Raw genomic sequence first — 21,665 nt, forward strand, 5'->3', positions numbered from 1 at the left:
GTCTGTATCAGTTGTTAGTGAAGATGTGAGGGTTATCAAACTAGGCAGTGGTGCCTGCTGATCAGGCCTTTGAGCTCTGGCATCATAGATAAAAGGCTGTTTAGCCATTGATGAATGAGCTCATTTCCATAATATTAGTCCTGAGTGATCACAGGCGCCTGCATCTTATTTGAGTACTTTGGATTCTTTGGACGGTTGTCGTTTCTGAACTCTTACCACTACACTGTATACACCTTCATGCTCAGTTTATAGAAAATGGATTGACATTGGTGCTGTGCAATAAGTTTGCAACTTAAGTCTTCGGGTGTGGGAGTTTTTTCCTGTTCCTTTTCTGCTCTTTGTCCATATTAATGATGGATGGTGTTTGATATGCTGTGTGTGACACACACGCACAGTGGAATCTGCCATGTCTTTGTCTCCACCTTCATCCATTTTGCTTGTTTTTTTTCTGCATGTTGATTGTGTGAGAAAAATCGGGAGATGCCATCTGTAGGCAGTTTTCCCTCTACTTTGAACTACCTTCTCTTAGTCACCATATTTTGCACGTGTAGAGGGGAAAGCTCAAACAAACAGCTGTTTTGTGTTTATTTTTCTGCCCTTTGCTCGTGTTTTATGTGCCCTTGTGAATTTTGTGAGGACATTTCTAAGATAATTTATGTTGATGCATCTGTACCTCATTTACAGTGACAGCGGATCATATTGTTAAGCAGCGTTCAGACACCCCTCCTCATTGGGGTTGCAAATTTCAGGTTTTAAACTGATAGTTGAGAGGGTTAATACACAAAAGTATGTTGATTATTAACGATGAATATTAGAAACATGTCTTTTCTCAATTCAAATTAGGCCACATTCACATGGAAACGGCACAAAACATAAACAATCTTTCTTTGTTGTTTTCTAAGGCTTTCTAAGCTTTTCTGAAATTTAACAAATGCCTTGGCACCTAAATTTACAAAATAAACTTTCAAAGGGGGTGGGGCATCCCTAATATAATAGGGGAAGCACTAAATGGCTCAAGATTTTTTTCAATTAACAATTTTAATTGATTAATTTGATAAAAAGTGCAATAAAACACACAGTCTTATAAACAAGATAGCAATGCCCTGCCATTGTAACCTTTGTTGTCATCAAGTGAATCATTTCTTTGGGGGAAGACATTTCACATAGCCAAGTGCTGGGTGGTATAACCAAACATTTATATCATGGTATTTTTCAAACATTCAGCGGTTTCACGGTATACAAAGGTGTTTTTTATGCTCGAGTGAGTGCTCCAGTGCGAGAGGTGCAGCTGAGTGTGTGTTTGTGCTTGTATTGCGCTGGTGGTCGAGTGCGAGAGAGGTAGCTGCGCGTGTGTGTTCGAGCAAAGCAACTGAGTGGTGGAAAGAGTCCTCCATTGAGCAGTGTTCTGCCTTGCCACGTTCCATTTAGAATCTGATACTGTCCAAAAATCCTTTTATATCTCATAGTTCACTATGCATACACTGTAAAAATGTAAATAAATATCAGCAAAAGCATTTTAGCTGAGTCATGTTTGGGCTGTTTATTTTCTCCTATTGGGGAGAAAAATATTTGTTACACCGTGAAGGGTGGTTGGACCATAGGTCTGTTGTAGTGGAGTAAAACACCATCTCTTTCATCATTTCCTCAGTTGACCTTTAATTCAAGATACAGAGTAAATGAAAATCGAATTAAATAGTCTGTTCATCAACAATGCAGAACTGATAAGCCATCTCGGACAAGTTGGAGCACAACAGTGAAGAGCAACACTTTATTTTTATTTGTGGTGATGGGTCAGTTTTTTTTAAGTGTGGTTGTACAAAGTAATGACACATAATCAGTGTTGACTAGGGGTATCACAATCTCGATTGTAAATCAAATATTGATCAAAATGACAATCTCGACCTTCGAAAGCAAAGGTGGAATCAAGGATTTCACCACGCCTTTTTGTGGATAAACTGTGCTGTGGCGTGGCGAGGTGAGTAGAGCCGGTGGAAATACGCCATTATTGTTGACAGCACTAAGTGAGACCCTGGCAGGCCCCCTTGAAGGCAACCCGGCTTGAGACACGGGCATGGGCTTTGACTGAAAACGTGGCTTCCAGTGGGCAGGAAAATATTTGATACGTAATCCTGTTGTTAGTGAGCCTTTTCCAAGTAAAATAAGTTTGTGTTGCAAGTCAGTGTGTTGTGGTACATAGTACATGTAGATCCACTGCTGCCTCCATCAGTAAGATCTTGTTATTTTGTGATCTTGGTGTTTTGAAATCCTTTTAGATTCACCCAAGTGACACAGATTTACCAAACATGACGGCAGTAGACCAGCAGCTCCTTTGTCCCCATGAGCTAGAAACACACTGGAACACACTTTTGGAAGTGGGCATGCTTACATCCTATCTGTCACATATGTCCTCATCAGGTTGCTCAGTTACTGAAGGGAAGACATCAGGAAAGGTAATTGTCTACCCCTCCTCTGTACTAGTGTTTTTCCTTTCACTGAAAACACAAGAGAAAAGTTCATGGAATGCATTAAACAATGAATTAACCCACTCCAATTTGAGTATCGATTTCTCAGTACAACCAAGTGTATTTCCTTCTGTCTCACAGTTTTGTGCTCACATAGTATTAGGGCTGTCACGTTTTATAATAATAATAAGTTCTATCTATTATGACTCATAATAGATTTGCTGTTGCTGCTCCCCCTATACTCCACAAACATTATCGTTTTCATTACTTTATTATAAATTTTAATCTTTGCTACTTTATTAGCACTGCTCCTAGAATTTGAGAGATTCAACCTTGATGGTATCACCAAAGCTGTACTCAGCACTCTAACCGCCTTCGGCCAGTCTTGAGTTTATTTGTGTCTCTTGACGAGAGGACAGACAGGAGGGGGTGGGATGAATCGGTAAATCAGTTGCAGTATAGTCTAGTACTGCAACATTTTCCAGTCTCCTACGGCACCAAATGTTTCTTCTGGTTTTTCCAGACAACTTCATGCATTGACGGATGTGAAAAGAATTTAAACTTGAGCTGCAACTAACGATTATTTTCATAATAGGTGAATCTGTCGATTATTTTCTCGATAATTCGAGTAATCGTTTGGTCCATAAAATGTCAGAAAATGTTGAAAAATGTAAATCAATCTTTACAAACCTGGAAAGACGGGTTTCCAGGTTACAAATGTTAAGAGATTATTGTGTCCAGTTTTTTATGTATACTCTGTGCAGCAGTGTAGCTCACAAAATAGTATCCGTGCTCCAGTTTCTGTGAAGAGAAGTAGCACATAAAGAGGTTTGTTTGTTGATCCTGTTTCCCAAACCCCAAAATGAAGTAAAATATCAGGAACTAGGGCTGAACATTTGATTGCGATTTTGACTGAAATGCCATTGCGATATGATTCACAATATCAGAGGTTATTTTAACATAATTATTCTCGTTTTCATTTGAATAACATTTTAATGTTTTTGTTTAATGAAAACCTTAAACCAAAACATTTTGTTGTTAAATGCAGAGTGAGGTTGTGATTGGTGAGTTTTACACCCAGTGCATTGCTGGTTGTATCCTCAGCAGGAGGTGGAGACGTTCTTTGAAATCAAACAGGAAGTCATTCCGTCCTTTTGTTTCCTTTTTGCACTTGATGTCCTACACTCTAGTGGACACCTTTTTTGTTACTTTATTACCCAGTGTTTGTGACGGTCTCTGTGCTTTGAACTAGTGAGGGAACTCTTTTGAAAAGATAGATTTGATAGTATTTTACATTGTTTGGGTTTTAATTGTTGGACAATATACAGTTTTATTGGGAGATAAAAACCACTCACAATAAGTTGATTGTAGTAAATTTGTTATTGGGATAATCATGAATGGGAAATTTGAAATATTTAACCTGAAAAATAGTGCAACATCATACCGAGGCATGGAGCGATACAAACATTTCCCACCACAATTACCCTGACCAAAATAAGATTCTTAAACAGGTTTAGCCTTCTGTCTGCACTTGTGGTGGTCAGAAACATGGCAGATAGGTATGGTCAGAAATGTGGCACGTTATATAAATAAATCACTGAATATAAAAGGACTGTGACATTCACAGCGATTAACTTATTTTAAATAATAATATCATGTTCTGTCCCATCACTAGTTAGACCGGCACAACACAGTCTGCCATGCCAATGGATTCAACAAAGAAAAAATTACCTCACATTCAACAGTCAATTTTGCTGCAAGCTGACATTTGTTGTTAAAAACAAATGATAATGGTGCTGTCATATATTTAAAATGATGTTGTATTTTGGGTGCAGTCCAGTTTTCATGGACCACTATACTAGGTACCTCACAGGATGGTGCCAAAAAAGTGGAACATATCTTTTACTATGGCACCCTTAACCCACAATGTACCAAAACTGTAATGGCTGATGAGAATAGGGCTATACAGTCCTAGAAATTTTATTTAATGGCACTGCACCATTATAATTAATAGTTAATATTGTTTGTCAGTTAACAATATTGGCAAAAATATGTATGTTATCTGTGATGCGAAAAAATAAAGCAGGCTCTAAAACCTTTTCTAGTAATAATGTAAATAACAACAATTTTGGTCAAGATGATTATGAGGGCAAGGGAGTGGGGGCTCTACGATTGTCTGTATGAGGGCCCAGATTGTCTGCTCTTTGTTGTGGGTGGGTCACTGTTTATTGTTGGGTTTGTCACTCTTTGTCTCAGGGAGCTCAGATTGCAGGCTTTATTTCAGGCAGTGCAGGAATGTCCTCTTCACTATTCTGGTCCCGACTGACTGACTGACATTGCTTCTGTTCTGGCCGTTAGCCAAATGCCTTTATATGCAAATTATGTCATTGTGCAAATCATGTTGGAAATCATATTTGCTAGTGGGAATATACATAGCATAAATTAAAAAAAACCTGACAAAACTACCCTAAATAATCCAATTACTCTTTCATCCATAAGAGATTACACACTTTATTCGAAGAGCTCGACAAGGACAAATAGCACAAGTCCATTCTAACATGCTTGATCATTTGACAAACCTGTTTGGTGCAAGTTATGAAATGTGTGCTAGATCACAGGAAAAATCAGGGGACATGCATGATCACTATGGCCCCTTAAAGTATTCATATCATGTGACGTATATCCAATTCAAGAGTATTAGAGTGCCACTGATGACATTTATATACTTGTACATATGTTTGGTCTAGGTGTGGCTGCAATGTTGGAAGGTAATGAGAAGATATGAGGAAGTAAACTCATCCTCATCGTCAAAGGTACTGACTTGTGACACAAGCTGCAATTTAGAACCCTAATTATAACATCACCATGCAAGTCTGCATTGATTTTCTTTAATGCAGACTTCCTTCATTGGGTGTAGGTATGTCTCAATATAATTTCTTGTGGTTCAGTACTTGAATTCCTATGGACATCAGTCCAATTCAGTTTTTCACCTTGTTTTAACGTTTGGCTTTTACTGCAAGACATTTTTCGTAATGCATTTACCACTTACTTGTAACAAGCCATTTCATAAACATAATGCTCCAACTGAGTGGAAGACATTTGCAGCCTCACACACATCCTGGTCCCTTGACTCTGGTGGTGGACACGTCTCTTTACAGCATGATCCATCTGCTTAGTGAAACATTTACCAGGGCTGCAGACTGGGACCAAATGGTTGCAATTTGAGATCTACTTGGCGACTTATTTTGCCAGTTCTTTTAACATAAACTATGGCTGAAATGATTCCTCATGAAACTTAATTATAACGTAATTATAATATTAAAAAAATAAAAAACACAGCACTGTGTTTTGATGGCAGTAATTGAATGACAACTGCAGCACAGGTGGAAGAAGATGAAGTGGAAACACAATTCAGGACGAGCCGACGCATGGCACATTTCCACCGGCTCTACTCGCCTCGGCACGGCACGATTAGGTTGCATCTCAACTACAACTACAACAACACTACTTAACGTGGGCAGAGTCATCACTGCACAGCTGAGTGAGACTGCAGTGACTTCGTTTTATATGTGACACACACACACGAGTGACTAGTGACTTGACACCAAACTTCTGTAGTTGTTGGAGATTAACCCACGTTTTTAGGATTGTTAAGTAGTTTTAACTGATCTAAAACACGTCTCCAGAGTACCGGAGTACAGCCTCCTACTCCACAGACTACAGCGGCAGCGGTCTGTGATACCACTCATGGTCGCCGGCGATGTCCCTAAATACACCACTGGTACCAGGTACTATGCTAGTGGTAAGGCGAGTAGAGCCGGTGGAAATGCGCCATTAGACACAACAGAGAGAAGGCTGCACCTATTGCAAGAATGGAGTGGGACAAACAAACAGCGTCGAGGGAAGAAGCGACTGCCTGAAAAGAGCAGCTAGTTAGCCATTATTGTTAGCGATAGTGCTTCTTCATTTGCTGTGATAGTGATAAAATATTGCAGTGGGAAATATTGCATCAAAATGCAGGACAAGTCTGAGTTCAGAGCATGTGGATATGTTATCTTTCCTTCATTTTAAGCACATATAAACTCACTCACTCACACACACACACACAAGCACCTGAGTGTTACACAAATTTTACAAACTGCAATCTCCTAGCTGTAGACAAATTTTAGAATTTCCCCCATCTTTTATTTAAAGGGGACATATTATGCAAAACTTTCCAAAACATTTCAATACTTTCATTTGGGAATCTGGAGGCCCTACCAGTCGCCATAGTGTGGAAAAAGAATTCTCAGTCATTTTTTTCATGGTCCCCCTTAGTGTAAGTATAGGCGATAAAACACGCAATGTTGAATTCCCTGCGCTTATGACGGCAGCATGCGTATTTCACCGCGAATGTTACCACCCCACCAGTAAGTTTACCTCGAGAGCTCCACCTTAGCTCCACCTTGTCCCTGCGAGAGTGCAGGCGAGGGAGGAAGAGCGGTATTATGTCGACGCGGAGGGACAAGTGTGCTGTTCATGGCTGCACAGTGGATTTGTGTTCACCAGATGCGTGGGAGTGGCCCTGCTGACACTGCAGTCGCAGATAATTAAGATACCGCCCTACTTGGATGACTGTCTTGTTTGCGCCTCATCCAGGTCCCAAGTATCTCAGGCCACAGCTCTTCTCCTTATGCATGTGGTCCAGCTGGGTCTCAGGGTGAACTCCGAGAACAGCTAACTTACACTCCATCAAAATTTTTCTCAGCATAACTCTGACCGCAGTCACAATGAGGGCTTGTCCTTCATTCATTCTCACCTGCCTCTGCCTTTTAAGAAAAGGCATATCTCGGCAATATGTGAAGTATCTTCAACTTTTGGGCACAGTGATAGCTGCTTCAGCTGCTGTCCTTCTGGGCCTGCTGTCATTGTGACCTCTTCAGCAATGGCTGAACAGCTTTCACTTGGACCTCATGCGGCACAGGCACGTGAAGCTCAATTTGTGTCAGTGGTGTCTTCAGGCCCTGGCCCAGTGGAGAGAAAGGGCCTATTTGAAGGAGATCGTCTGCATGGGCGTCATTCCATCATGCCGGGATACTGACACAACAGACGCTTGCACCTCTGGGTGGGGAACACTGGCAGAACAGGACAGTCCATGGTCAATTGTCTTTTCTAGAAGCAAGGGAGCATGTCAATGTCCTGGAGCTACGTGCTGAACAAGTAGCTCTGCGGTACTTCCTACCCCATTTAGAGTTAAAATGTGTTCTCGTTTCGGTCAGACAACACCTCGGCTGTATCATTTCAACCGTCAAGGAGGCACCAAGTAGGTGCAGCTACTGCAGGTCTCCCACGATCTACTGGCATGGGCAGCCCCTCGCTTGGTCAGCCCCCTGCTTGACCAGCCTAAGGGAAATGTATCCACAGGATAGGAGGAACCAGGTTGCAAACCCCTCTTTGGCAGGGCAGCAGTGGATCTCTTTGCCTCAGCAGAATCCACCCATAGTCCCCTGTGGTTCTCCCTAATGGAGAAATACAGCCCTCTAGGCCATGATCCGTTAGCACACGCCTGGCCAGAGACCCTGCTGTATGCATTCCCTCCTAGTCCTGTGATACTTCCTACACTACAAAGGGTCTTCCGACAGGGCCACAGTCTCTTGTTAGTGGCCCCCTTCAGGCCTGCGAGGATGTGTTTCCCACTGCTGCGCAGATCCCAGAGGCCCTTTCCTAACAGGGAGGATCTCCTGTCCCAGTTGGGACATCTATAGGGCCAGAGCCACTCCAGAATAGTTACAGGGAGGTGGTCAGGAACACTAGTGCCTAGGCACTAGTTTCCCACTGCATTTACACTGTGTCTCAATAAGAACCACTGTTCTTTTCGCTATAATTTCAGCCAAACGTATCAGCGAGCTGTACACCTTGTCTGTTAAAGATTGTTTCCTGTGTTGGCTCAGGGTTGAATAGGCTGGCACCTCAACCAGCCTATTCAACTGGCTCAGTATGTTACCTCACCAGAGGATGGCAAGAGTCACGGCCCTTAGGTCATATTTCAGTGTCACAGCTGAAGATCGGCCACTGGCGTCTCCACAAGCAGCCCTGAAGGGCATACCACTGGATCACATATGCGCTGCAGCCTTAATTTCTATAGTTTCAACGTTGCCACCCCTGCCAATTTCCTCAATGAGCTGTGTACTTGGGATTTCTCATGACACTGTTGGTATTAGTCATCCAGTTCATCAGTTAGGATGAAATGGAATGAAAGTCACTACGGTTCTATGAATCCTGGATGCACCGGAGCACCTGGTCATTCAGTCCTCGTAGTCTTGCGAGAAGATTCTGAAGGACTGATCCTCTGGTGACACCGGAAGATAAGCCACATCTTCCGGTGGTCACTTGTGACGTTTGTTACTTGACCTACGGACAGCTTCGTCGAGGGTTCATAGAACCGGAGTTGCATGCATAACTTAAGTTTTCTATCTTTGATAAAAATGGGTCCCCATATAGAATAATTGGAAAGCACTGTTCTACTGTATACTGTGCTGTGTTAGAATTAACTTTATTAAATTTTTTTGAATGATAGCCTGCACTTCTACACCGTGTTGCTTCTCTCTTCCCCTCCCCCTCTCTGCTCCTCCTCCTCGCCCTCTTTATTCTACTGCCATGACTCCTCCTCCACCCCCTGTGGTCTGTATTCACCAAAAATGCGTCTGAATTGCCTGTCACTTCCACAATTGACCTGCGCTTGTGTGTTTGTACTGGTCTGTTTCAGTAAACAAGCACAGGATGACAGGAATTTATATTTTAATATTAGCTGAGAGTTCATGGTTGAAAATTAAATTAAGCATGAGAAAAATGTACTTGGTGAATTCTGTGGATTCTTAATTATTTGTTTTGGAAAAAGTCAACTTGGAGTTATAAGCTGTGTTGGACAGAAACTGAGTACTTTTCTCTCTTTCTCTGTGTTAAATAATTCAGCTGCAGCATTAGCTCTGTAGCAGCCCTGTGTTCAGCTCTTGGTCTGTGTTGGAGGATCTCTCTCACACACAGCAACACTGGCAGAGTATGTAGCAGGCTTGTAATTAATTACAGACTATTTGTTGGTGTGATGATGGTGATTTATATTTAGACATAATGAGGTTAAATCTAGATGGAGACATATTTCTTTCCTTGTCAGGAGTTGGAACATTTCTTTACTTTTTTTACTTTACTTTATTTAGTATTCAACTGAAATAATTATTGTATTAAACACCGCTGTTAGAGGCAGTCTCTTTACCTAAGAAATACGTTGTTCTATTGTCACAGATTATTAATTAAATTTTCATCAAAATGCATTGATGATTGTTACTGTCCAGTCCATTTGCCCTCTGAATTACAAACAAAATCCCAAGATTATACTTACCTTTTGTCCATGTATTTTAAATAATTTGCAAGCTTATTCAAAGCTTTATAAAATGTCTGTTGATTCGTTTTTGCTGGAACGTTCGGATATTTTCACACTGTCCTGTTCTGTCAGAGCCAAGTTGGCACCCACATGAATATCGTGTGATGGACTGGTGATCTGTCCAGGGTGTGACCCCGCCCATCGACCCTCATGTGGAGGATAAAGTGGTAGAAGATGAATGGATGGAGGAAAAAAAAATCATCTAAATCATGTTTATGTAGAGATTCCCACCCCAACTTTGTGGATAATACAGCTTCGGGTAAAACTGAACCATGAACAACCTAGCCTAAAAAAAACAAAAACAAGTTTAACATTAAAGACGGTGGAATGCAGTTGAGTTTCGTGATGGATGACTCACTTCTTCTACTTTCACTTAGCTGGATGTTTCGTATGAAAATGGGTTGGATTATTGGTCACATATCCAGGAAAGGGAAGTGATGACGCAGTGGAATGAGCTGAAGGGAGGACACAAACAGGATGCTGTGACTTCCTGTGCAGTTTTAGAAATCACCTTTTTCCCATAAGATTCTGAGAAAGCAAATATTTATAAGCATGAAAATGCTTCTTAGTAAGATTGCCACAAAGTCAAGTCATGTTAAGATATTCAGAAATTCGGAGGATGCAACAGTTCATGAACTATATTCTTTCTGTTTTTTAGGAGATGTTACGACATTAAAACAACACCACATCCTAAATGGAGCTTGACTGGGGCTTGTACTGGCCAAGGTGAGCATGCAGTATTATGTAGTAACACACACACACACACACAAACACTTGCAGAGACCCAGTCCAAGTTGAGAATCCTTATCAACCAAATATTCAGTCCGTGTCACTTTGAGATGAAAAAATCCCTCACATAAGCAGCTGTTGTTTATGAACCTGATAGTTTGTGAACCCTGTTTGCGGAGTGAGCTTGAGCTTTTACCATATCCAAACTAATGAGGGGAATTGTGTTCCATCCAGTATTTCACACAGAGGTGTTTAATGATGATTAATAACAATGCAAGCTCTCGTGTCTCGTTTGAGTGTCTTGCTACTGCTGCAATTAAGGACACAAAATTGGTCTGTTAGCCCCTTAAAGAACACTGTCGCACCAGATTGTGTTGTTAAATGTTTTCTTAATATCTATCCATGAAAACATACAGTTGAAAACTCATTGTTCTCATTTACTCTGGTTTTCAACATTGCCTCACATTCACCAGTGTAGAGACCATAATACCTTGCATAGCTGGGTCCCAGCAGCCCCCAGCTCTGCTGTTTGTCTGTTTCAAGATGTGAAGCTGACTGAGGGCTGATGTGATCTTTCTCCACTGCTGCAGAGGTGAGCCTTAGGACAGAAACCAAGAAGGAGGGAGGGAAGGAAGGCAGGAAGGGGGCTATACTGGCAGGCAAAATCAGCTCGAACGGGGACAGGTAGATTTAGAAAGGGGTGTGGAAATGTATGGCGGTGGGTGGGTAATATTAAAATTCGAATATTTTCTGGGTCATTATATATTCTTTCAAACTTATTTTGGGAGAAAGGGACAGCCCTAATGTAAGCTGAGCCTCGTGTGCCATGGTGCCACTTCAGCAATGCATGAACATTTATAGAGGAAACAGGTTTTGGATGATTCAGATGCACCTCGACTGGTACGATAATTAGCCCTTGTTTTTTTGTGCAGTTCATAATCTGACTAGTTGACTATTGAAATAGTCATTAGTTGCAGCCCTAGTGCTCTTCTAATAGTAGTAGTAGTAGTGGTGATGGTGGGTGACTGGACTGCATGTCCTAGCCTGCTGTCTTGGAGCAGGAGGTTGCATAATGGTTCTCATCCGTTCTACAGTTTTCCACCCTGGAATGAGCTCACTCACTGTGTTTAAAAGCACTCATGTGTGTACACACACACACACACACACACGTAGACCAAAAGTCCAGGACAGAGTTGTAGTAGAACAATCTGGTCAAACAGCCACACGCTACAGCTTTGTGCCTGTGTGTTTGTGGGTGGAAATAGGAACAAGCCGTGACCTTAGAGACTGACTGCAGAGGTTTCCTCTATCATGAACTCTGAGAGGGTCAGACACAGGACAGTGCCAGAGAAGGAAAACAAGGGCAGGATCCCCAGCCCCACTCTGCTACACCCTGGGATAGAGGGGGAGAGAAGAGAGAGGGGTTGTCTGAGCATGATATGGCGGAAACAGCAGTTCAAATTATTGGAAGAAAGTATGGAAGTAGGCCAGAATGAAGAATGCAGAGTATAGAGAATGTGTGAGAGGGAGAATTCTTACCAGTCCCTGAGAAATGCTGTGGAGATTTGTCTGAATAGCTTCCGAGCTTGAGCACCGTGTATTCTTTTGCTTATGCAGTCACAGGCAGACGAAGAGCCAGACTGGTGAATATGTGCCTTCCTGGCTTCTCGTGCTGGTCTCTCTTACAGATTGTACTACGACATGTCTCAACATGAAAGTGCACTCAAAACTGTTTGTATATGCAGCGTGTATGAGTGTTGTCACTGCTGCTGGCAGAGTGTGGTACCATTCTAGGCTGACTGAACGCAGGATGACCCATTTCCCCCGAGGCTCCAAATCACTACTTCATGATCAGTCGCTTCTTGCAGTGGAAGAGATGAGCGTTCACTTCTGTCAAGCACTCAGGAGGAACCAAGGCTGCTTTACTAACTGGATAGTGTACGCTTCTAAATCTGTAATAATTAGGAGTGCAAATCCGAACTGTAAAAAAACAGTTTGGTTTGGGGGGCGTAGACTGTAATATTTCGGTACATTAAGTGTGTGTGTGTGTGTGTGTGTGTGTGTATATATATGTATATGTATATGTATATGTATATATATATATATATATATATATATATATATATATATATATGTATATATATATGTATATATATATATATATATATATATATATGTATATATATATATATATATATATATGTATATATATATATATATATATATATATATATGTGTGTGTGTGTGTGTATGCATATATATATATATATGCATATATATATATGCATATATATATATATATATATATATATATATATATATATATATATATATATATATATATATATATAGTGTGTGTGTGTACTCCATGAATAGATTCTGATTGGATTGTGTGCATTACTGTGTTTATATGCGACTTCCCATGTTCATGCCCAATTAACAACTAACTGTCACGATAGGAATGACACGTCAATACAGCGTTAGTGTCAGCAGAGAACCACGAGTGGCAGGGAAAATCTAATGTTCGAGGGACTGTCGTCTTTTTAAATCCACCGTGTGGCTCTATTACCGTCAACTTTGGCAGTGAAGGAGCGAAGGTTGTCAATGAAACGCAGACCGTCTGCAAGCACGGTTTAATGCGTGTCAAGTCTGCTCACGGTAACACATCTAACATGAATGCCCATTTAATCCGGCATCACCCGGGCATTTCCCTGCCACAAATGAGGAAGGAGCTGGGCTCGGTCTGTGGACAAAAAAATAGCCAAAGATTTGAGGGGATTAGCAGTTTTGCAATTTCATATACCGTTCAAGTAAAGACAGAATGCACAGTGTATTGTGACAAATGTATACACACTGGAAGTATTTTGTTTGGTATGAAATCTTATTGGCATGTAATGCCACTGCTGGCTGAATTTGTAAAAAGCAAAAAAGGGTCATCTTGTCTGAATAGAACATGTTGTTTTTTTACAAAACAAAATACAATGAGACTGAACATTTCAAATGGTTTTCTTCTCCTTAATGTGCAAAAAATACAAATAAAAATACAATAGAAACCAAACATGGGCTTGATGAACCATTGCAGCCCTAGTAATAATACTAGACACATCATAATACACATACATAATTTTATTGACTTTTTATTTTAGTGTTTAGTTGAAACAATTAAAATGTAATTTCTGAGTGCTGGTATCAATAACTTACAGTTACGGCTGGGAACTACATCGATGTTACATGAGACAAGATATGGTCTTAGATTTTGGATTTTTAAATAAGTAAATAAAATTATTTTTTTTATTTGACATTTATTTATTTACAGTGTATTGTCACTCTCCTTTGAGAAGCTCAAACATCTCAAGAAAAGTTTTCATGAGCTCAGACAAAACAACCTGGTTGATTTAATTTATATCGTGATTATATATATTGATATTGAATGATATAAAAAAGTTTGTCATGTTATGTTTTTTTTCCCCATATCACCCAGTTCTACCCTACTGTCCACACGCTGTGCAAGCATAGAAAAACACACCATGTTGTTTATTCCCTCATGTTGAACCACCTTTACCTAATGTGTGTATATATGACGTGACGTTTTGTTCTTCCAGGTGCTGATATGTGCTGAAAATGAGTGGTATAGGAGACAACTCGTTGGAGCCGCTGTGCTCTGACCGCAAACGCAAACTGTCCACCTGTGACACTCCAGGCTTAGGGTAAGTGCTGTAAATTCTGTCATGCATTGTGCAGTTATCAGTCCACAGTTGGCAGCCTCTGCTCTTTTGGTGTCAGTGAGTTTATCAGGTCTCTTCCTTCTTCCTGGCTCTGTGTAAATATCCTTACCTCCCTGTTCCAAACGTGCGTCTGTGGCTAGCAAAACAACTGAAGCCTCAGAGACCCGGCCGTAGAGCCTGCATGTGGATGGGGCATAGAGAGGTGAGGTTGCCACGGCAACATATCTAATCCCCTTGGCGCCCCTGCAGGTGTGACAAGCGTCGGAGGGAACAGGAGAGCAAGTACATCGAGGAGCTGGCCGAGCTCATCTCTGCCAACCTCTCCAACATTGACAGCTTCAATGTCAAGCCTGACAAATGTGCCATCCTCAAGGAGACTGTGAGGCAGATCAGACAAATCAAAGAGCAAGGTAGTACCACTCTACACATCACACACAAACTGTAAACTCCTGGTCATGAGCAGCAAAACATTCAATGAAAAGATGTAGTTTGAACATTGTTTGGTTTCAATGTTCAATGTTACCAAAAATGTTCTCTTAGTGGAATAAACATTGAATAGAGTTGGGCATAATCATGTCCGTGAGCCTTCTGCAGGACACATGAATCCACTACATTATTCAGGCTACATCCACTGTTAGGTTACATTTTCTGATTAAAGACAAACCGATTCTGCTCCAGATATGTTTGGCATCCTCACTGCCCTGGTGTTTTGGAGCCCTGAAAACGGACGTTTGAAAAATGATGCTGGCTCTATATTTCGTTAAAAGCTCTGCAGCTACATTTGGTGTCGACGGCAGAAACTGAAACATAAGAAAACTTTGATCCGCATTCACACCATTGTTTATTATTTGTAAATGGTCTTTTTTGTACTTTTATAATTTATTCTTCTCTAGTCTTGATGACCGGTCAAAGCTGCTTTACACTGCAGTATTGCCATCGACTCACACTTTCATCTATGTGCAGCCATGCACAGCCGTCAGGGTCAATGTGGATTTAAGTGTCTTGCCCAAGGACACATCCGAATGTAGACCAGAGGAGCTGGGAGTGTAGTGTCGATATTATATCTACAGTACGTCGTAACACAAGACAGGTCAACCAGGTATGATCTGGATTGAAAGTTAAGAACTGTATTATAAGATCATGTAATATAGATGATAAACAGGAGATATTTTATTTTTTTAGAGTATATTTTCATTGTATTGTCACTCTCCTTTGAGAAGCTCAAACATCTCAAGAAAACTTTTGTATGTATGTTTGTATGATATGTGCGTTGGTATTGATGTAGCCTCGGAGCAACAGTCACTTTGCCTTGTTTTTTTTTTTACTGGGCGAAAAAGAAAGCCATTTATTGAAACCAATCTTTGGTGGTTATGGTATGCTGAGAGACTGACACTGGTGACTCCAAAATCAGAGACACTTGTGTCCCGAGGCTGTTCATAATAATTGCAGATTTGACGTGATTAGATATTTAGAAAGAAGATATTGTTTGAGATGAGATCTGTGAAGGTAAGTGGATCAGGAAAAGAGAGTGAGCAATCATACTGAAATCTACCCCTGAGGGTCCCAGCTGGCTATTGCTGGGCACAGCATTGTGCTGCCCGGTTGCTATAGTTACAGGACAGGAATGATGGAGGGACTCTTTTTTCCCCCCTTCCGTCTTGTTTGTTGTCCATTTAACACAGCTTTCCCCTCCTTGTTTGTTTATCCTCACTTTTTTGTTATCAGTTTGTTGTGTGTCTTTTTTTTGACAGTCTTTCTCCAGTGTTTGATTGTGTTGTGTGTTGAAATGCAATGAAATCCACCTTATGACATATTTGCCATCTTGCTGTGAGTCTCACACCACAGATGGCCCTGCTGTAGAGACAGAGTGGTATCTTAACTAATCATCAAACACATGCTTATTTTAAAAATAGAAAGGCATGCTGACCATGCTTCCATGCCTTGTGCTGACACCTGGTGGTCGGAAGAAGTACGATATTACACTGTAGAGTTGATTTATCACTATTTATTGATTCACTATGTCCATTATGGTATTATAGCATTAGGGTCCAAGAAATCATGAGTACAGAAACATGAATAATACTGAGGATGAAACGCACATCGGTCCGCTATACTCAAAGTGTTTCAGGGTTCCCGTGGTCATAAGATTTTTCAGGCCTGGGCATGGTTTGGAATTACAGTAATGTCTTGGAAAGGTTTTAAATTTAGGGATGGTCCAATCTGATATTAACTATATCCGATGTCAGACGCCAAGCTGCATAAATGTTACTCACTTTGCGTGATACACGTCACATAATGCATGGTGTACGCATTATGTTGCTTCCGAGTGATATTAGCAAAAAATGCAGTAAATTCCAAGCAAGTGTGTGGCTTTAGTGTGTCAAACAGAAGATGTGGCTCAAAGGAGATTCAGAATTCTCTGTGGATGTTGACTAAGACAGTAAATTCCAAATTCCATATTACATTTTTGCTATTAAGCCTGTGATAGGGCGAGGGCATTAAAGTCAGAGCCTCGTTACTGGGTCCTATAATTACAATAGTAGCTAACTTTTGTTAAACTTAAAATGAACTGGTAAAAATGTGTGAACCCTGGTGTTTAGAAGGAGTTTTTCACAGTGAGTCATAGAGTGTGTAAAATCCATGTTGCACTCGTGTAAAATGATAACTTTCTTCATCGGCAGTGCAATTTGCTTCATCTGTCATTAGGAAAAAGCTCGTGTAGTGATGATGATGTCCAGAAGGCTGATGTGTCCTCCACTGGTCAAGGGGTCATTGACAAGGACCATCTGGGACCGCTGCTCCTGCAGGTCAGCTTTGGGACTATCTCTGATCTGCAAAAGACCAACACCAATTCATTTCTCTTTTATTGGCTGGATCAGTGCTTTGCTGTGTGATAGATGCATTCTTCTATTCCCCTGTTGTTCGTAGGCCTTGGATGGCTTTCTGTTTGTGGTGAACCGAGAGGGCAGCATCATATTTGTGTCAGACAATGTGACCCAGTACCTGCAGTACAAACAGGAGGAGCTGATCAACACCAGTGTGTACAAGATCATCCATGATGACGACAGGGAGGAGTTTCACAAGAATCTGCCCAAGTCCATTGGTGAGACGCGTCTGCATGCACCAATATCACGTTTTTCATTCCAAGTCATTCCTACAGGTACTTGGTGCAGACATATTCAAAATAATTTTTTACCTAACTTTTTTAATAGCGCCAAATGGGGCATCGTGGGGTGGAGAAGCACCTCGGCAGAAGAGTCACACCTTCAACTGTCGCATGCTGGTGAACTTTGGTCATGGTCATGGGTTGTCCGATGAGAGACCTGGGGGCCTACGCTATGAGACCATGCAGTGTTTTGCTCTGACTCAGCCCCGGGCAATGATGGAGGAAGGAGAAGGTAAAAGTCACTTTTATCAGCATTTTCAGTCAAATTAGAGAATACAACAGTTGTCAACAGTCTACATTTACACTGAACAATGCAGATGTTATGATTTGATCAGCATTTCTGCTATAAGTAGGATTGGTTTACACATGATGTCTTGTTTGGCTGCTGTATTTTGTTTTTTGTCAGTTGATTCTTAGTCCTTGCACACATGTGTAGTTAAATGTGGATTTAAAATGTCATTGTCTCTTTCCTCAGACTTGCAGTCATGTATGATTTGTGTGGCACGACGTATTACTGCAGTAGAAAGAACTGAGAGGTTTAGCACTCGCCATGAACTGTCTGGTAAGTTTCCACTTTGCAACATATAGGGCTGCACAAAGCCCCTCTGGTGACATTTGATTTAAAATCAATCAATCAATCAATCAATATATATGAAATACAGTATAATAATATATTGGGATATAAAGCTGCACACAGGTTGTTTCTCTGGACGCATGAAGAGTTTTCTTTTGGGATGTTTGTCATTCTCAAAGGAATAAAATAAAAAATCTGCTGTTTATGATCTGTATTATATGCTTTGAATACTGTTATTACTTTTCATTTCTGGATTTTATTTAAGGAAATACATTTCAAAATTATTTTATTTATTTTTATATTAAGACGGATAGAGACGATAGGAACCGTATTTCTACGGTTAATTTTATTTATTTAATTCCTTAAATAAAATCCAGTTATTTGCTTTGCTAGCCCTATATCTTGCCCTTTTGGTTCACAATAATAGAGCAGTGACTAGTGTGCGGACATTTCATTTTAAGTGTCTAACTATATACTGCCAAATCAACATAATGCATACACACTACCCATGATTTCATAAAATAGTCCAGGCATCCCCTTGCTGTTAATAAGGCGGAGCTTTTTTTGTGGGTACAACAATAACAATTTGCACACTTTGTTTTTCATCTTTTATCTGATCCTGCCCTGTAACCAGTGTTGATGTTGTTTGGATGTGCAAGCCTTTAGAGCCATTATGGTAAAACATGATCCCTGAGTTTGTATCAACAGTGTAATGTTAACACAAATGCATACATTTTGAAAAACAAGCCGGCAGACGAAGATATGGCTAAACTGAGGGAATTGTGTGCATCTTCTGTTGCAGGTAAACTGATTGAAATTGAACATCAGAGCTCTCTTCATACCACCATGCGCCCAGGTTGGGAAGATTTGGTAAAGCGCTGCATGCAAATGTTCCTCCATCACAGTGAGGGACAACCATGGTCCTACAAACGTCACTATCAAGAAGGTTTGTTTTTCAGTTAGTTCAGATGTTGTTTTTAGGTGAATGAAAGGCTCGAACCCTTAATGAATACTATGGCTGCAATGATTATTCGTAATTCATTTATTACTAAATTAATTGACTGAATTGATTAATTGATTTTGCTCCATATTATTAAATCAGTTATTAAGTGGCTATTAACTGAATCATTTCGGTGAATGGTCAAAACCCGACATCTTAATTTTGAGGTTTGAGAAACACTGGCCAACATTTTTCAACGTTTTATGACATTTTATGCACCAAACGATTACTTGATTGGTTGAAAAAATCATGGTTAGTTGCAGCTCTAGGAAATGTAAGTCTCTCTTCTGCAGCTTTTTTTGTATTTGGAGGTTTGATTTATTTTCATTTTTTTCAATTTAGCGTTCCATAATGGCCATGCAGAAACTCCACTCTATCGTTTCTCGCTTCCTGATGGTACCCTAGTCACAGCTCAGACCAGGAGTGACCTCTCCAGAAATCCTAACCCCAATGAACCACACTCTTTTGTGTCCACACACTTGCTTCAAAGGTAGAAATGCTCTCACAATTAAAGCCAACAAGAATATCATTTAAATCAGTTGTGCAGCCGTACTATTGCTCTGTTTTTAATTGTTGTTTTTTTTGATATTTTCTTGAAGAGAGCAAAATAATTATCGTGGAAACCAAGGTGGAGGCATGAGGCCTCAAAACAACCCCAATCAACAGATGAACATGGGCCCTGGAGGAGGCATGGGTATGAACCGGGGGTATGGCATGGCTGAACAGGGCGGCATGCCACACAGAGGAATGCCTCCGTATGTGGGCGGCAACTGCATGACCCCCATTAACCAGATGAACCAAATGAATCCCATGCAGCAAATGAACAACGCGGGTCAAATGAATCAAATGAGTTCCATGCATTCAGTGAACTACCCCATGAACTCAATGAACCAAATGGGTCCAGTGAATCAGATGGGTCACCGCAGCATGCATCACCAGCAGCACCCACATCAACAACAGATGGGTCAGTTCCATGGAGGAGGAGGAGGAGGTGGACCAGGAGGTTCAGGGTATGGAATGGGAATGACCAGTCCTCCCCAGGCCAGTCCAGGGATTAATGGCCCCCCACACAATGTCATGGGTTCCCCTAGAGTCAGAGGAAGCCCAAAGATGGGTGCAAGCCCCTTCTCCCCTGGTGGTATGAACCAAATGTTTTGACATATAGGAAAACTAGATCAAAAACAAATGTTTGCTTTTGTTTTATTCATGAGTTGCTCACATTGCTTTGGTTTGTCTGTTTGCAGGTATGAACTCCCCCATTAGCTCCAGTCACCCTGGTAACTCTGGAGCGGGTGGAGGAGGAACCACCTTCTCAAGCAGTTCTTTGAACGCCCTCCAAGCCATCAGTGAGGGAGTTGGCAATCCTATGCCTACCCCACTCACATCTCCCCCCCAACACAAACCTGACAGCTCCCCAAGCATCAACTCCACCAACCAGTCAGCAGGGGGACCATGCAAACCAGGTCTCCCGGGCTACTCTGACACCAAGAGTCCAGGCACCTCTTTGGGGGCTGGTGGAGATCAGCACTTGCAGCAACACCCTCGCACCCCTATCAGCGAGGGCCCTCCTGACAAACTGGACAGCCAGGTGAGCAGAGAGATGGGCCCAGCAGGGGGCGAATCCACTCGAAGGGTCCCTGATAGCAGATCTCACAAGAAACTTCTGCAGCTTCTCACCTCCCCTACAGACGAGTCGGCACCCCCCAATCAAACACCAAGCTCTGGATCCACCTCCACGCCCGAGAATAAAGACGGAACACTGGGCGTCACCAGCCCTTTTTCTTCCACAGGAGTGTCCTCCTCTACAGGTGGAAATCATGGTGCTGTGTCGTCCTCTGGTGGCACTGGTCATCTATCAAATCAGTCACTTCAGGAAAAGCACAAGATCCTCCACAAGCTCCTTCAGAACGGGAACACTCCCGACGAGGTGGCTCGCATCACAGCCGAGGCCACTGGGAAGAGCACCTTCAATTCAGACTCTGGATCTGCGGCCCCTGGTGGAGTTAGGGGATCGGAATCAAAACAAGAGCAGCACAGCCCTAAGAAAGAGAAGCCTCATGCGCTCCTTCACTACCTCCTCAATAAGGATGATTCTAAAGAAAGTGGGGATGTCAAGCCTAAGCTGGAAGAGTTGGAAGGGAGGGCAGCTCAGGGGGCAGGGGTCACTAACTCAGACATTGATGGAAAGGTCAAACTGGAGCCATCTGATGAGGTTTGTTTTTCCACCTGAAATGACAAGATGTTAGATTTAGTAAAAAGTAAAAAATACGCAGAACATTGTTGTAGTCACTTTTATTTCTCTGTTGTTCAGACTGAGACCCTGGAGACCATTCTTGGTGTCCCAAGGAACAACTCTGGCTTCTACCCAGACCCAGACTCCAGAGCAGGGAAGGAAGTGGGAAGGAAACAAGGAAATATGCCTGACACTTTCAATGGTAAGGAAATTGTCAAATAAAGAATTATACAGCAAAATATTTGCTGTAAAGTCATGCCATTGGAGCATTGGAGAGGAAAAAAAAGAAATCGCTGATGGAACAAAAACAGAAAATATTAAGACCTAAAACAGTAAACTCTACAAAAACACTGTTACCT

At 41.4% G+C, this 21,665-nt stretch overlaps 1 protein-coding gene across 3 annotated transcripts in view; it reads left to right on the top strand.

Annotated features, from left to right (window-relative positions):
* Window positions 1-21,665, top strand: part of LOC122767982 (nuclear receptor coactivator 3-like) — a 38,800-nt gene that overhangs the window by 9,476 nt on the left and 7,659 nt on the right. For 2 of the 3 annotated variants that reach the window (XM_044023576.1, XM_044023578.1), the window contains exons 2-13: window positions 10,538-10,605; window positions 14,211-14,315; window positions 14,583-14,743; window positions 17,040-17,140; window positions 17,262-17,436; window positions 17,546-17,731; window positions 17,975-18,061; window positions 18,876-19,019; window positions 19,416-19,563; window positions 19,673-20,211; window positions 20,318-21,285; window positions 21,385-21,508. In XM_044023576.1, the coding sequence (XP_043879511.1) occupies window positions 14,230-14,315; window positions 14,583-14,743; window positions 17,040-17,140; window positions 17,262-17,436; window positions 17,546-17,731; window positions 17,975-18,061; window positions 18,876-19,019; window positions 19,416-19,563; window positions 19,673-20,211; window positions 20,318-21,285; window positions 21,385-21,508 (2,719 nt within the window). In that variant the 5' untranslated portion in view covers window positions 10,538-10,605; window positions 14,211-14,229. The remainder of the gene's footprint in view (window positions 1-10,537; window positions 10,606-14,210; window positions 14,316-14,582; window positions 14,744-17,039; window positions 17,141-17,261; window positions 17,437-17,545; window positions 17,732-17,974; window positions 18,062-18,875; window positions 19,020-19,415; window positions 19,564-19,672; window positions 20,212-20,317; window positions 21,286-21,384; window positions 21,509-21,665) is intronic. The other variant, XM_044023577.1, reaches the window with a different exon arrangement.

Source organism: Solea senegalensis, linkage group LG4 (genome assembly GCF_019176455.1).
Source record: "Solea senegalensis isolate Sse05_10M linkage group LG4, IFAPA_SoseM_1, whole genome shotgun sequence".
Taxonomy (NCBI): domain Eukaryota; kingdom Metazoa; phylum Chordata; class Actinopteri; order Pleuronectiformes; family Soleidae; genus Solea; species Solea senegalensis.